Consider the following 16,656-nt stretch of genomic DNA (forward strand, 5'->3'; position numbering starts at 1 on the left):
TATCCTTTATCAGGATTTTATCCCCGATATTTTGGATGTGACTGGAGTAGACGAGTGTGCGTGGCAATATGGTGCCTCACAACCATCTGTGATGGGATCCAATGCCCTCTTCTGATGTGTCTGAAGATGCTGGCCGATAGGGGAGAAATCAGAATGAATTGCATATCTTAGCTGCATGACCCCTTAGCCATCCATGTACCTGCACGTGGAACACACAAGTGAGCACGTGAGGGGAAAGGTGAAAGTTAAGGCAAAGAGAAACTGAAGCAATATCATTATACGAAGTCACTTTGGCTTGCAGTGTCTGGTCACAGTGAATGTTGTCAGTGTGTTATTTTTATCTGTAATAGCATACCTAAATTGGACTGCTTTATTAAGTATTTTTATTGAGGTGAAATTCACATAACACTAAACTGTTTTAAAAGCAAACATTAGGTTTTTCCCTGAGATTACACAATTACTACCAACTTCTAGCTCAAAAACATTTCCGCACCATGATGAAAAAACCTTGCCACTGAGCAGCTCCTTCTGGAATTCTTGCCAGTCACCATGGACTTTCTCTCTTTCTCCTTTCAATTTTGAGCTTACTAAGTTGTCAAGGCTGGCCTTGGACTTGTGTTTCTTCTGCCTCGGCCTCCCCAAAAGCCTGATTATAGGCCCGGTTGTTAAACCAGGTGTGGTATGTGAGTGGGTTTCCTGTTCTGAATGTCTTTTGAGAGGCCACTCATATCGTGTGTGACTTGCCTGGCTTCTTTCACTTATTGGAGTGTTTCAGAGCTCCCCTATCTTAGCACACTTCATTCTCCTTCATGGATAGTGATGGCCTGCTATGGATAAACGATTTATTGTATTCATCCATAGGAAAACATTTGTGACTTTTGGCTATTTTGAACTGTGCATTGTTTAGAATTGCTAGGTCATTCTATTCATAGGTAATTCTAGGTATAAAATTTTTTCAAGGAACGGCCAAATTATTTCCCAGACTGGCAGAAACATTTTATGCTGAATCAGAAATAGATAAAGGTTTAAATTTGCCCACACCATCACTGACAAGTGCTATTTATTAGCTTTTAATTACAACCATACTCCAGGGAGTGTATAGTTCCCTGTGGTCTGGTCTTGTTTTTACCTAACAGGTAGTGGCCAGGGTTTCCTTTGCCATTGGGGATGTGTATTTATCATCTGGGGAATGTTTACTTGAAGCTCTTGTCCATTTAAAAATTTGTGGGTGTTTTTTTGTTATGTTGTAAAAGCTCTCTCTCTCTCTTTCTCTCTCTCTCTCTCTCTCTTTCTCTCTCTCTGTATTACTGGAATTGAAGCACTGAGTACATTCCTTCTCTCTCCTTTTAATTTTGAGCTTACTAAGTTGTCAAGGCTGGCCTTGGACTTGTGCTTCTCCCCAGGAACCTTATTACAAGCCTGGTATGAGAGTTCTTTAGATAATCTAGATGCCAGGCCTTTGTTCAACCAGGGGCACTATGGTTTTTAAAATATTTTATAGCTATAATTATTTCATTCTTACTAGTGGTCACTACCTTTTCTCTCTTTCCTCATAGGAATCAAGTAATTGTTCTATCTATATAGATTCCCTATTCTGGACGATTTATCAAAACTGGAACTATGCAAGATGTAGCCTCTTTGAGTTAGCATCGACTTTTCAAGGTTCATGTTTCAATAAACATGAACACTTCCTTCTTATCACTAAATAGCACTCCATTGTGTTTGCTGTTTGTTACACTTTATTCATTCATTAATTAGTTAGTGGGTAAACAATGTTTCCAGGAACATGTTCTTAAGTGGACCTATGTTTTTGTGATTCTTGAATATGTACCCAAGAAGAATGGGTGTGTTATGAGGAGTCTCCATGGTCAACCCTTGAGAAACTACCAACTGTTGTGCAAATCTGCTGTAGTTCTTACATTTCCACTAGTTCATAGGTATCAGTTTTCCCAATATTTGCCATCCTCCCACCTGTTAGACAAGATTTTCAATATTGGCCAGCATAGCAGGCATGAAATAGCATCTCACTGTGGTTTGCAATTACACTTTCGTAAAAAAATAGGATGTTGAATACCTTTTCCTTGTATGGACATGGAGCTAGAAGTGAACCTGCAGTGTTATTCTTCAGGAGCTTTCTATCTTGTTATTTGTGAAACTTGGTCTTTCAAATTTTTGCAGCAAGCTTTTTCCTAATCCCTGGTCCCTTGGAAACATTTTCATGTTCCGATGGATATCTATCTTATTTGTTGATGAGTGGGGAGCCAGACATCATGAGTGTGTTATCTATTTTTGTCAAGATGAGGTTATTGTCCCTATTTAAGCAGATATGGATTCAAGGTATCTGTCCTGCCCAAAGTCACACATGATAGCCCTGTCCTTCATGACAACACTGGGGAGGTAGGGCCTAAAAGGGGTAGTCACATCATGAGCGGCAGAGTCCATATGTGTGAATTATGCCTTATGAAAGGCTTGAAGGAACTTGCCATGTCTTCTTTGTCCTTCTGCTTTCCACATGGTGTTTGTACCTTTTTGTACTTTTCATTCTTTTCTGCCATTGGAAGCCACAGCAAGAAGGCCTTTAGTCCCAGCAGATAGAGGCAAGCAGACCTCTGAGTTCAACGCCAGCCTGAGACAGAGCAGTTTTGGTCCAGACCTTTAATCTGGGCCATACTTTCTGCTGGAGACCTATAGGAGAAGGAAGACTCATTCTTCTTCATCTGCTTGCACTTACTTGCCAGCAAGTAGGAGCCTACTTCTTCAGGATTCCAGCTTATACAGAAAACCAGCTGAAACACCTAGCCTCGTGGGACTGAGTAACTACTAGACTCTTGGACTTCTCATTCACAGTTGCCCATTGTTGGGTTAATTGGCCTATAGAATGTAAGTCCTTCCAATAATTTCCTTTAATATACAGAGACATTCCATAAGTTCTGTGACTCTAAAGAACCCTGACTAATACACTCATCTTAAAATTCTTTTCTGTTTCCAAGTTAGGAAACCAGCTTTACCTGAGTTCGTAAACAATTATGAGTCTGTGCTTTAAGTTCCTGCAGATGAAGAGAGTGCCTCTGTCCCTGGTACCTAAGACAAAATGTCCACAAGTGAATCCTTCTTGTGATTCAGGAAATGTTGACTGAGTTTCTACTCTCTGCTAGAGACGGTATTAAGTCATCAAAGATTGAGGTTTTGTGCTGAGGTTCAGGTGGCCACATGGAGCAGATGTTTCCATGGAAACTTCATGAGAAGGTAAGCCTGGCAGAGAACATGAGGGCTGGCTAGATCAGAGGGGCAAGCCAGACAAGCTTTGCCTCTTGAGACCTTGGTTGTGACAGAGACCTAATTTGAACCAAAGAGAGGCATTTTGGAAGGGCAGGGGCCAGGCTAAGGGTGAATGGGTCCAGAGACTAGAGAGCTCTCTCCAGGCAAGGCTGCTGTGTAGTTTGTTCTCTGTGCTTGGAATGCTCTTCTTTCTAATTAGCCTCATCTATTATTGGTCCTGATATATGTGACTCTAGTCATCTCCTCAGGGGGTGTATTATTTGCTTTCTTGCTGTTGTGACAAAAATACCTGGAAGAGGGGCTGGAGAGATGGTTCAGCGGTTAAGAGCACTGACTGCTCTTCCAAAGGTCCTGAGTTCAATTCTCAGCAACCACATGGTGGCTCACAACCATCTATATTGGGATGCGATATCCTTCCTCTTTTGGTGCATCTGAAGAAAGTGACAGTGTACTCATACACATAAAATAAATAAATCTTAAAAAAGAAACTATTAAAATACCTTGAAGACAGCATCCTAAGAAAGGAAGGGTTTACTATTCATATTGGAGGGTACTTCATGGTGGAGAGTCAAGATGGCAGGATCTCGAGGCAGCTGGTCACAGTGTGCCCACAGTCAGGGAGAACAGAGCCATGGAAGCGTATCTTAGCTCAGCATACGCTTTAAAAACTTTTTTTAAACTTATTTTAATTGTATGGTTGTTTTGTCTCTGTGTATGTATGTGTACCACAAGCATGCCAGGTGCCTGAGGATGCAGAGGAAGGTGTTGGATCCCTTTTTTTGTATAGTCTTGGCTGCTCACTATGTAGACCAGTTTGGCCTCAAACTCAGAGAGAGGCTCGCCTTCTGCCTTCTGAGTGCTGGTGCTGCTACCACCTTTAGCCCCGGGGCCATCTCTGTAGGTCATTTATTCTTTTTAAGTAGTCTAGGATCTGAGTACAGGGAAAGGTACTGAAGAGACCCAGATTCGGGCCTCTATCAGGCCGAGGCCGTGCACTGAAGGACGACGAGACCAGGCGTTCGGATGCAAGAGCAAAGAGGCTTTTATTTAGGGCTTCGGGTACCCGGGCATCTGCTCTCAGGAGAGTGGTGTGCCGATGTACTCAGGTGCGGGGCTTTTATAGGGTGCATGAGCCGGAAGCAGGCATACAGAAGCAGATGCATGGTTACAGGTCTCTGATTGGGTGATGTAAATTAGGCCAGGGTGACTCGGGGTTCAACCTGAGTTCTGTCGGGGCAGTCCCATTGTTCTTGAGATCTCGGAGCAGTCCCATTGTTCTTGAGTTCTGGGAAGGAGGATCTCGGGGCTGTCCCATTGTCTCGAGGCAATCTCATTGTTCTTGTTGATCTTGACAGATGGTGTTTTTGAAACATTTCACCCAGGTGTCAGACCACAAAGATCTTGTTTGGCCCCAAACTGGCCTGGGGAACTCTTGGTAATTTTCCAGCCTTGTTTAAGCGCGCATTTCGGGGAAGGGTCTCTGGGTTCGGGTCTTTCAGTACCACCCACAGTGGATGGGTCTTCTCCTTTCAATGCATCTCATCAAGATAATCCCTGAAAGGTTTGTCCGGAGGTGGCATAGTTTCTGGATGATTCTCAACATATTGACTTCTGAGTTAGCCATCGTGGAGTTATCTTCTATCACCACTTTTCTTCCGCACTGGATCATGCCTGGAGTCTCAGCTGACCTTCCCTGGAGATGAACATGGCTTCAGAGCGGGGCTCATGGCTTGGTGAGCTCAGTCCACGTGGGTTTAGCTTTGCACAGTGCCCAAACTGTACAGTTGTTCCCAGAAGCTGAGCCACAGTTTTGGTTATACACGCTCTAAAAAACTGCCCTTTGTAGTGCCTGCTAAGATGGCAGCTTTATTTTGCTAGTTATGGGACGTCTAATTAAGGAAGGTCTCCTCATAAACTCAGAAGCCCCATAAAGGGAGCAGCTGTGGCTCTTTGTCGTTTCTAGAGCTGAGTGCACTGACACATTAGAAACCCTTGATAAACAATGGCTGTTTCGAGAATGAATGACTGAATGGCTGCGGAGTAAACGAATGTTTCTGTCACCTGCTTCCCCAGTACTGCCTTTTCCATGAGGTGGTGAAAGACCCCCATGGGGAGACCCCCACTCAAATCTTGGGAGGACGTGCACCCAAGGAATCACGAGAGACCGTCTTGATGTAATTACAAGAGGTAGTTTTTAATTTTGGGGTGCTCGGGTTCAGCACCACAGCTATCTCACGCAGGAGATAGTGGAGCCGACCACGAGGCTTGAAAGTTAGGGGTTTATATAGGGAAAAGGTCTGGGGGAACAAAGGGATCAGTGTGGCCATACATGATTGGCTAGTTCAAATATTACTATTACCTACAGAACAGAGTGGAAAATTCTTAAAGTTGGTATTAATCTGAGTCAACAGAGCATCTGACCTTAAACCATATCTGCCCAGACATGTAGTTTATGTCTTCTTGACTTGCTAGTTCTCAGGATGTCTTAACAGACTGCTTGCTCATTCCCAGGCCTATGTGGGACAGCTTGTGATGGATTCTTAGGCCCATAACCTTTCAGTGGGAGCTCTGGTCTCTGGCTACTGTGAGTCTACAGGCAGGGCCTCTGTTTTGCCTTTACTGGTTTAAAATTCCAGGGAAGGGAGTTGATTGGACCAGCTGAGGTCACATGCTCCCTGGATTTGGGGGTGGAGCTTCCTGACTGGCAGGCTTCATCAAGACTTTGGTAAATATTGGGGTGCAAAAAGAGGATGTCCCTCCGAGTAGAGGAGGGGATGTGCTAAGCAGGAACTGTTGTTGTCCCCCATCCATGCCTCTGCAGTCTTTGCTGGGCGCGCCTGGGGTTGCGGTGGGGGTAGTTTTCAGAGCTCACTTCTAACGTGCCTCAGCTCCATCGTTCCATTCCCTTTGTCTTGGTTCTGAGGCAAAATTCGGTTTCAGTGTTAGAGAAGACCTGTGGATAAAGCCATGACAGTGGGCAGCCTTGGTCAAGCAAGGCTTCATGGAGGTGAGTGAACGGGGAGACGGACAAGAGGCGTGGGCTGGGGGCTGAAGAAAGTAGGTTGGGGTGTTCCCCCCTCAGTTTCTTACCCAGTCTCTCTTTTCCCCCAACTCAGTTTTCCCAAGAACAGCAAGCCTGTCATCCACAAGGGTCTGAGGAAATGAGACATTGGAAAGGCAAGTTTTGACGGGAGCAAATGGATCACAACATCCATCCATTGCTCCCTTAGTGCACAGTCTGATTGGTTCCCTGAAGGTCTGTTCTCTGCTGGGGGCGGAGTCCGATTGGCGCTAAAGTAGACGGATTCCAAGGTCTGTGTTGTGGAAGCCTTCAAATCTAAAGCAAAACACTAGAGATAATGACGAGTAAAGGTTTATTCGGTTCCTGGCCCCACGGTTCAGGTCGGTGACTGGGTAACTGTTGTTTTGGACCTGTAGTAAGGCTGCACACTATGGCAGGAACCCATAGCTGGCAGGGAAAGAAGCACATTGCAGGGAACCCAAGAGGCAAAGGGGAGATTGGAGTACCACAACTCTTGGTACTCCAGGCCATGCCAAGTGGGTCGTTGTTCCCGCTCCCCCTTTCTCTGTGACCTAAGCTTTATGCCTAACTGAGGGCTTGTTCTTTAAATCATGGGTTTGGCGGGTAGGGAGGGATTCCAGATCTAAAGGATGGCAGGGAGACCAAGGCAGCAGAAAGAAGTGTCTCCATCTGTGCCATTAAGTTGCAAGATGCTCTCTCTACTTGTGCAATCAGACCCAAAAGCTTCCTAGGATCGTTAAGATTGTATAACCTTGGGTCTTGCTGGGTCTTTTTTTTTTTTTTTTTTTTTTTTCCTTCGAGACAGGGTTTCTCTGTGCAGCCTTGGCTGTCCTGGAACTCACTCTGTAGACCAGGCTGGCCTTGAACTCAGAAATCCGCCTGCCTCTGTCTCCCAAGTGCTGGGATTAAAGGCGTGCGCCACCACAGCCCGGCTCTTGTTGGCTCTTGCTTCGTTTCTCCAGGCTCCTTCTCTGTGGCTTTCCTCTTGGCTTTTGTTCAAGCTCAGTGTAATTCTCTTCAAGCTATAACACAGATAAGGAACACTGAGGCTTGCCTTCACTGACTAAGGATAGGTCAGCAATACAAATCATGTTGGGCAAGCTGTTCAACCAGGACCCCTGGGTATCTGGAGAAGAAGCCGGGAAAGGCAGAAGGCTCACAAGGGGGAAGATAGGGGGAAGGGAGCACAGCTCTGCCCATCCCCCTCCCCAGACCACAGTGCCGCTTTGGGTCCTGTTCTATGATTCCCCAACATGAGATCCTGCTTTAGATCTGCTCCACTGCTTAACAAGGACCAGAGGAAAGACTGCTGTCCTGGATCAAAGATCTGTGCTTCTCATTAACACTTGATGGGGATGGAGAATGGGTTTGTACCTGAGGACTGTGCTCAATGTGCCTGGCTACTAGGGCTGGAAGAATAGACTCAGACACATCCATGTTCAAGGGCTCCAACAGTTTTAAGGGTGAATAAAGCAGTCCTGGCTAAAAGATTGGAGAGAAAAAAAATGGTAGAGCATGCCGGTTAAAACAGAGTGGAGGCTGCTGGATTAGATTCTCCCAGCACCACACTAAAGAGCTGTGTGACTCTGGGCAAGTTACCTTACCTCTGTGTGCTTCCTTTCAGTCTCCTCATTTGTAAACAGCGTTATGCAAAAGAACCTACTAGGACGGTTGGAAGGAGTGAGTTGACATGGGGGTTCAGTACAGTACCTGGCACAAAGGCAACATCAAGTTTAGTAAGATTTCTATGCTGAAATCTGTTACGTGTGGTATCTTGGAAGGTTTTGCAAAGCTGAAGTTATGGAATGTTAAATGGAGGGCGTGTTGTTAGAGCTTCGGAGCCAGGAAAGGTGGTGGAGACAAAGGGATAGAAAACACATGGGCCAGTGTGGAGTTCAAGACTGGACTCAGGGTAAATGACTAACTGCAGGATGGGGACAGGCCAGCTGCAGCCCTTGTGGCCCCTTTGGGGGAGGGGTAAGAAGTTGATTTGGGGTCTTGGAGCCAGGGGAGTGAGGAGAGGACATCATCAGGTGACAGAAAAAACATATAGAAGGGCTGTGGACAGGCCACAGGGCTTGGGAGGACAAGGTGGCCTCAGAAGCAGCGCTGGCTTGAGGCCAAGTTGGAGTTGGAAGAAAAATATGGAACGAAATAAAGCCTATTTTTGGCATTTCTGTCCCAAAGAACAGGACTGCTCTAGCCCAGTGCCCAGGATCTGCACACCGAAGGCAGCTCCTCGGCCTGAAGCTACTGCCCTCACTTACCTACCAGCTCCTCAACAAAATTCATATTTGAGCATGGGTGCAGTTGCCAGCCATGCTTAGGAAAACTAAGAGAAAGAAATTAATCCCACCCTCACAAGACTACAGGTAACCACCAACTGTTGCCTGAATCCCTGGGACTTCAGGAAGGCAAAGCCTTTCAGCTGGAATGAATGTCCAAACCAGGCATTCTTAGTGGAGGAGGGTGAGGGTGATGGCTATGGCTGCGTTTTAGACCTTTGATAGAAAATTATCAGTGACTCTCCAGAGTGCTAAGGACATTGCTCTAAGGAAAATAAAGTAATAGGGAAATATCTGGGTTAGTTGAAGGAGATTATTTTCAGGTAGGTAAATATTAAGAGCTCTGTTGTTTGCGATCGGGTCAGCATTTGAACTACATGTGAGTGTTTCAATGTTCTATTCCAAGCTTGGAATCCCTGAACTTTCTTGAGTGTGTAAGATACCTTGCTTTTGCCCCATCAGTGTGACACGCATAGTAGGTTGTGGGTAGCATCCACTAGGGGAGAGTATGTGTTTGGAGGTGTGAAGAGTCTAAGGCAGCCTCAACTATGTAGGTGAGGCTGGAATCTGCTGAGTCACGGGCTTTGAGTATTTTGCATGCTAGGCCTTTATAGTATAGGAAGTTTTACCCCATAGTGTAGCATTACCAACAAAGTGAACATATATTTCCTGTAGCTCCTGCTCTCCTCTTTCCCCCTTCCCCCTCTTCCCTACTGCAATCTGCCTTCTCCATCCACTCTCCCAGAATGCTTCACTCTGCCATAATGAGATGCTTGACTGCCTTGCCACCACTGAGCTCTGGAGATGGATGGGGGTCTCCTGTACTGCCCTGAGAGGGATGTTAAAAGACATTGTATTCATAAAAGCAGGAGAGAGGAGGCAGAAAAATGGAGAGCAGGACAACACACAGAAGCCATTGTACAAGGAGAATGGTTATTCTTTCTGTCCATTTCCAGCTAGCTTCGGTAACTGAAGAAATGCTATATTCCTGAGAGTCAAGACCAAGGTCAGGCATTGTTTAGAACTGAGGAGTTAGTGCTTCTGAGATTGAGTCAAATGCAGCATCATTAGGACTTGATTAACTCCATGTGGGGTAAGGACAGAAAATCTAATTCAGAGACGGTGTGGTAAGGAATGAATACATTTTATTTTTTATCAAACTCTGTTAACTCCCTAGGCAGGTGTAATCGCCACAAAGTGAAAGGCCCTGGATAGAAAGGAAAAACCCAGCTAAAGCATCCCATATCTGCTCTAGAAAAAACGATTAGTTAAAAGATCTACCTGATGACAAGAAATCTTGGATGTTAGAAATACCAAAAAAACCAAAAATTTCTTTATTGCTGCTATAGGCAAAACAAATTCATTGCTAAATGAGACCAAAATGGAAACATGATGTTAAGTCTAATTGGAAAATTCTCAGCTCTGTTAAGGGATCCTCCAGATGACTGCTTCATCAAGAAAAAGTCATTTTTAGTTGAAATTATCCCTGAGTTGGGAAGAAGCCAACTCTACCAGACAGGCAAGCATTAAGCTCACTGGGAAATAAGAAGAGATCCTGGGCAGTGGGAGGTCATATGCTGTTCTTCGCTGTGTTCTCCTAATCCTAGAAGTGGTTTTATATACTTGACCCTGTCGTCCCGGATTACACCCTGGCGAAATTATTCCTGTTTTTGTAGATGAAGAAATTGAAGCCCAGATACATTGACCTTTATTTATTTATTTATTTATTTATTTATTTATTTAGTCTTTTAGACAAACCCTTGCTATGTAGCCTTGACCTTGTCATCCTCCTGCATCAGTCTCCCGGGTACCATTGTACTTGGCTCTCAGATAAGCTTAACATCTTCATTTGATGATTGGGAATGGTAGAGTCTTTCTTAATCCTACTTGCCTCATATTCAGCTTGCCAGATTCAAAGTGTCTTAAGCAGGGCTGGGAAGGTGCCTTGGTGGAAAAGGCTGTGGATGCACAAGTGGAGTAAAAAGCTGGGTGCCTTAGTGTAGGCATGAAATTGTAGCACTGGGAAGATGGAGTCAGGCGGACCCCTGCTAGTTAGCCATTCTAGATGAGCAACAGATATCAGTGGGAGAACCTGTCTCAAACAAAATATTGTAGGGAACAATTGAGGAAGGCACTTGATAGCACTCTGATCATTGCATATGTGCATCCAAGTATATGCTTATACACATACACACACACACACACACACACACACACACACAGTGTTTGACATCAGCAACTGTGGCTTTCAGAGAAGAGTCCTTATTTCAAAGTACAAAGAGGAGAAATCATTCATTATGGGACTACAATATGAGCCTCTATTCACAGAAAATCTTCTAGAATGTACTTCAGTTGGCTTATTTTTCAGATATTAGCTTTCTATGCTCACAGGACTTCTCTGTGTGAATTCCCAATATGAACATGACTTGTCCTTTGTTGTGCCAATGTTTGCATGTTCTGTCGGAATAGGCCGCACTGGTGAGTTGTCCTGGTGAGTTTGCTCTGGCATCTCTGTCTCTACCTTTCCTGTTCATTTTAGAAGCTAGAGAAGAATGAATCCAAGTGTTCTGGTTAACTTTCTGTTACTCTCAGAAAGCATGGACCAAGAGCAACTTAAGGAGAAAAGGGTTTATTTGGCTTCTAGATTTCAGGCCATTGTCAAAGAAAGCCAAGGTAAGAACTCAAGGCAGGAACTTTGAATAGAGATCTGAAGCAGATAACTTAGAGCTATTGCTTTCCTTTACAACCCAAGAACAGAATACGTGCCAGGGGATGGCACCACCCGCAGTGGGCTGACCTCAGTCTCAGTGATCATTAATCAAGAAGAAGCCACATGGACGTGCACACAGGCCAATCTGATGGAGGCAAGAACTTAATTATGTTCTCCCCTTTCCCAAGTCACTCTAGTATGCATCAAGTTGGGCAAAACCCAACTGGCAGAATAAGTAATTAAATATCTACTATCCAGTGAAGAACTAGCTTAGGGAAAAAAAAGAGGTGGTGTGAGAATCAGTATGCAATGGAATGTGATAGTACAGACAGGGTGGTAGCCACAACAACAATCTTACCATTGCTTAGGGGATGGTCACTGAACCTGTGTTCCAGGACTCAGAGTCTAAAGGGTTAACCATCATTACGAGCTTGAACTACACCGTGCCACGTATTATAAGCAATTATAGAATCTATCATTTTTACTCTTTTGAAAAAGTGAACAGAAGTATTCCTTAAGCCAAACTGGGCAGTGAGGAGATGATTCAAGAAAGGTCTTAAAATTCTATGTGTTAATTTTAAAAAAAAAAATGTTGGGGATATGCTATAAAGATTTATCATTTACTTTTATTGTATGTGTGTGTGCGCCTATGTGGATGTGGATGCGGGTACCCTGGGAGGGGCTGAGAATCCCGAGAGCTGAGTTAACAGGCTGTTATATACTGTTTGGCATGGATGCTAGGAGTTGAATTTCAGTTCTCTGCAAAAGTAATGCTCTCTCTTAGGCACTGAGACACTTCTCCCAATTCCCTCTTTGAGGCTATATTATAGATAAAGGGGTGGCTAATAAGAAAATGGAAGCACCATCAAAGTGCCCACCCCTTACAACAGGGTTTTGTTTTTGTTTGTGTGTGAGCGCATGCGTGCGTGCATTAAAGTGCATTTTAAGCTCACAGTCTATTAACATCAATTCTATAAAGTTTGAAGAAATTAACTATCCTATCCTCTATGAATACATTTACATTTTTATTCATTTTAGTTTCCATATCCTGATAGCCTGACTTTTGATAACTTGAGAAGTTTCACATACTCTCTCTGGAATAAAAGGTTACATGAATTCCAACATGCTATGTTTTCTTTCTTACTTCAGGCCTTACCAGGAACACATTTATGTACTAATCTAAGCAGGCTCAACTCTATTTAAGTCTCCAGGGCTATGCTGTTTTCAATTCAGTATCCCAAGCCTAGTGTACACAGAACAAGCAGACATACTGGGATTTGTGATATTGGGAGGAAACACTTAAACCTGTGCTATTCTCTCTCTCACTAGACTTCCATCAAATTCTCAACTAACAAAATAGGTAAGTCAGGTCCCAGTGAACAATCTGAGTGATGGTTATCCCTGGTTGTCAATTTGACTATATCTGGAATGAACTATAATCCAGAAATGGAGGGCACTCCTGTGATCCAGATCTTGAGGCTGGAAGACACAGGCTTTTGGTCTGGATCTTAAGGTATAGTGGCCAAAAAAAGCTTAGGCCCAGACAAGGGAGTACATAACTTTAATCCCAGGAGACAGAGGCAAACCGATCTCTGAGTTCAAGGCCAGCAACCCAAGACAGAGCAAGCTCCAAGTAAAGAAGAGCTTAGGTCCAGGCGCGGTGGTCCAGACTTTTAATCTGGGCCATACCTTCTGCTGGAGGCCTACAGGAGGACAATGGGAGAAGGAAGGGTTCTTTTTCTCTACTGCTTGCACTTACTTGCCAGCACATCTGTTGGAACCTACTTCTTCAGGATTCCAGCTTCTACAGGAGACCAGCTGAAACACCTAGCCTTGTGGGGCTGAGCGACTACTAGATTCTTGGACTTCCCATTCACAGCTGCCCATTGTTGGTTTAGTTGGACTGCAGACTGTAAGTCATACCAATAATTTTCATTAATATATAGACATTCTTATGTTCTGTGACGCTAGAGAACCCCAATACACTTTGTAACTTGTTTGCATTGTTAATATTTTAAATCATAACCAAGTGCAATGAAGTGATGTGCTATACCTTCAAATCTGCCCACCTCTGAGTCTCAAGCCATTCACTACCCCCCAAGATTTGAATATAAAAGATGATATTTCAGTAAACATCTCTACAGGGGGACCTTGCTATTTGGGAAAGTTATCAAATGAGAAAGAAATTGAAGTAACATTATTTATTGAATGATTCCTTGAAAAGGGATATTTCATATTTCAAATATGAAGAATAGAGTTTGTATTAGTGTGGTGGGGCTTTTAAGTAGTTGGGGAGAATACTGGCTCAGGAATCTGAGATTTTTCTCTTTAAACCAGTGTGGTGATGGAGAGATGCAGATTAGGAACTGGAAACTCGAGTTTTTAAATACTGCTTTGTTCTCGGGTAGCATGATAACTTGGATTAGATGCTTAATTCCTTTGAACTTCAGGCCTCATATTCTTATAATGAGGAAGTTGGATTTGGAAGCTCTGAGGTTTCTTTCAGATATAAAATTCTCCAATAGTTGTCATCCATTTCAAGGAACACTGCGAATCAGTGTCCACTATTGGAAGCCACTGTACTAAGTGCTGGAGGACTGAAACAACCATAATATGTTCTCTGACTATGGAGATTTATAATCTTATGGATGATTGAAATGTCTGGGTGATATTCACAGAGCGTCATTTAGTTGTTTTATTATGCATGAGACTGGTGGAGCAGTGAGGCTCAGCTGACTAAGAAAGAATATTTCCTCTCAATTCTCAGGCTCTAGCTGACCATGATTGACCCTAACACCTCACCTCTGACTGCCCCTGGTGGAAGCCACTATTTGAAATCTATCCATTACCCACTATCCTGATCAGGGTAGATCTGTATTTTACTTGAAAATAATCAGTCTGACCCTACTGGAACAGAAACGGCATAGGTTAGAATTCTGTTTATATATATTTTTTTCTAGATACTAGGTGTCAAGGAAGTGCTGAGAGCCAGGGAGAATGCAAACTGGCAGGCCCTTTAGATTTAATAATCTCACAATGATAAAGTTTGCTGCAGACAAATCAATATAGCAAATTGATAGCTAATATAAATCACGGGCTTATTTTAATTTAGAAGTACCAAGAAGCAAGCCCTTTTCTGTGCAAAACATTATGAGAAACAAATCTCAAACACATACAAATATTATACATAAAAAAATATCAGAAACATGAATAAACTGTAGTTCTTGCTAGATTAGGCTGAATAATGAACACAAGAAGACTGCCCAGAATAAGCTCTTTTCTTTTCTCTTCCTTCCTTCCTTTCTTTCTCTTTCTTTCTTTCTTTTTTTCTCTCTTTCTTTCTTTCTTTCTTTCTTTCTTTCTTTCTTCCTCTTTCTCTCTCTTTCTTCCTCTTTCTTTCTCTTTCTCTCTTCCTCCCTTCCTTCCTCCTTCCCTCCCTCCCTCCCTCCCTCTTCCCTCTCTTTCTTTCTTTCTTTCTTTCTTTCTTTCTCTCTCTCTCTCTCTCTCTCTCTCTCTCTCTCTCTCTCTTTCTTTCTTTCTTTCTTTCTTTCTTTCTTTCTTTCACTATAGAAGCTCCCTACCCAGGAGCCCACAAGCACCTTCCTTTGTCTATGAGGCTTAAGTAAGACTCTGTCCTGTTAAGGAGACCCAAAGGAATGCTCTATGAAGAATTCTTGCCTTCAGATGCAATTCTGATATTTTGATATTTTGCAATTCGATGAAGTGAATCATGCATTTGAATGAAAAGTATGAGAGATAGCATTATTGGGATGCAATTTAATTACAGAGAAATAGAGGATGATGAGATGGGACATATCACAGTGACATAGATGACAAGGACTGTCAGCTGTTTTGCTCTTATAGCATTTGTCTGGATTTCAGAACTCCGCAACTCAAGAGCCTGGGCTGTAGAATTCAGAATCCTAATGCAGGACCCCTTTGTTATCTTCGGTCCTATCATCTAGTGTTTGCGGCAGAATCTACAGGCTGTCCAGGCTGTGGTTGGGGCAAGGGCTTTGGAGGTTCCGAAGTGGAGTGTGTGTTTGCGGTGGGGGCGGGGCGCTCCTCCTTGCACATCTCAGCGTTATTACATTACCATAGTGATTGTGGAGAACTGGTTTTCAAGTACCGAAAAAACGCAAAGAAACAACAACAAAAAGCAGTAATTTTATATAGAACATTTAACAATCACAACCCCATTAGTGCTTCTCTCTGCTAAACAGCGGTTTGGCCAGTCTAACTATAATTAGACTTATAGTTAGGGGACCTGGCTTGTCCTGGTGCCAGGTTGACCCCAGAGCCTAATGTGGCACTGGGTTTTTATCTCGCTGTCTGGAGACCACAGTTGCCCGCATCATTCGAAACCTTTGGCGCAAGTAACGCATGACTCTGAATAATTGACTCTGAAAACGAGGCGCATTTCCAAAGTTGAGGACAGAAAGATTGTGGCATAAAAGGAAGGAAAGCAGATGTCTCTCTCTCTCTCTCTCTCTTTTTTTTTTTCTAATTTCTCGTGATGGGAAACGATTGATGAGAACCGGCGCGCCCCGGGCGCGGACAGTTGCAGGATTTGGCCGACCGCCTCTCAGGGAACACCGGTCCCCGTGGCCCGGAGCTTGGCTCCAGGTCCCTCAGCCTGCTTTGTTTCCGATGCTTAACCCAGGTTCTCGGTTGGGCTCTCGGTTGGTCTCCCTCTCCAGGATCCGCCCGCCACAGGGCGGGGCTTCGGGGTCAAGGTGGACCTATTCCCCGGTCTCGCCCCTCCACGCGCTTTTGGACCCCGGGATGACTGACAGCTATTGGGTCCAACCTGCGGCTCCGAAGAGTGGCCTCCGCCAGGGGCGGTCGGAGGCGAGGCTCCGGGGCCAATCACGTTGCGGTCTAAGGGGCGGGGCCTCCTTGCCAGCTGCGGGCGGCGCAACCAGCACTTCTTTGGTCAAATGAGAGCCGAAGCGGGGCGGTCCCCGGGTTGGGGGCTAGCCAATGAGAAGGGCGAGATGGGCGGGCCAGAGTAGCAGCCGCCGGTCCACTGTTGCGAGCTAAGGTTTGGGGAGTCGGTAGGGGGGCCGCGAGCGGAGCGCGGGAGCCCGGGCGGCAGGCGGGTGTGAGCTGCCCGAAAATGCACTCGGATGCTGCAGCTGTCAGTGAGTAGCACAGAGCTAGCGGGCCCGCACACCCCGTCCGCTCCCGCGCTCCCTTCTCCATTTCCCCGGTTCCGACCGCGCAAGAGTCCCTGGCCGGGGAGCGGGTTGAACCCCCTCCTGGAGTCCGAGGGCCGTGACGCTGCGGGCGGCTGGGGCGGGGGCAGGGGCGGCAGGGAGGGGGTGGGGACTGGCTGG

At 44.8% G+C, this 16,656-nt stretch overlaps 1 protein-coding gene across 12 annotated transcripts in view; it reads left to right on the forward strand.

Annotated features, from left to right (window-relative positions):
* The first annotated feature begins 2,998 nt into the window (after positions 1–2,998).
* The window catches only part of Dcun1d4 (defective in cullin neddylation 1 domain containing 4), an 86,647-nt gene continuing 72,989 nt past the window's right edge, over positions 2,999–16,656 (forward strand). For 4 of the 12 annotated variants that reach the window (XR_004110770.1, XM_031342697.1, XM_031342700.1 and 1 more), the window contains exons 1-3: positions 2,999–3,246; positions 6,220–6,286; positions 6,396–6,456. Coding sequence is in view for 8 of the 12 variants with exons in the window: in XM_031342697.1 (XP_031198557.1) it covers positions 6,281–6,286; positions 6,396–6,456 (67 nt within the window). In the remaining 4 variants the exon portion in view is untranslated. Of the gene's footprint in view, positions 3,247–5,985; positions 6,005–6,219; positions 6,287–6,395; positions 6,457–13,209; positions 13,230–16,202; positions 16,462–16,656 lie in introns of those variants that run through there. The other 8 variants (XM_031342705.1, XM_031342699.1, XM_031342698.1 and 5 more) reach the window with 7 other exon arrangements.

The sequence above is a fragment of the Mastomys coucha genome, unplaced genomic scaffold (genome assembly GCF_008632895.1).
Source record: "Mastomys coucha isolate ucsf_1 unplaced genomic scaffold, UCSF_Mcou_1 pScaffold22, whole genome shotgun sequence".
Classification (NCBI taxonomy): domain Eukaryota; kingdom Metazoa; phylum Chordata; class Mammalia; order Rodentia; family Muridae; genus Mastomys; species Mastomys coucha.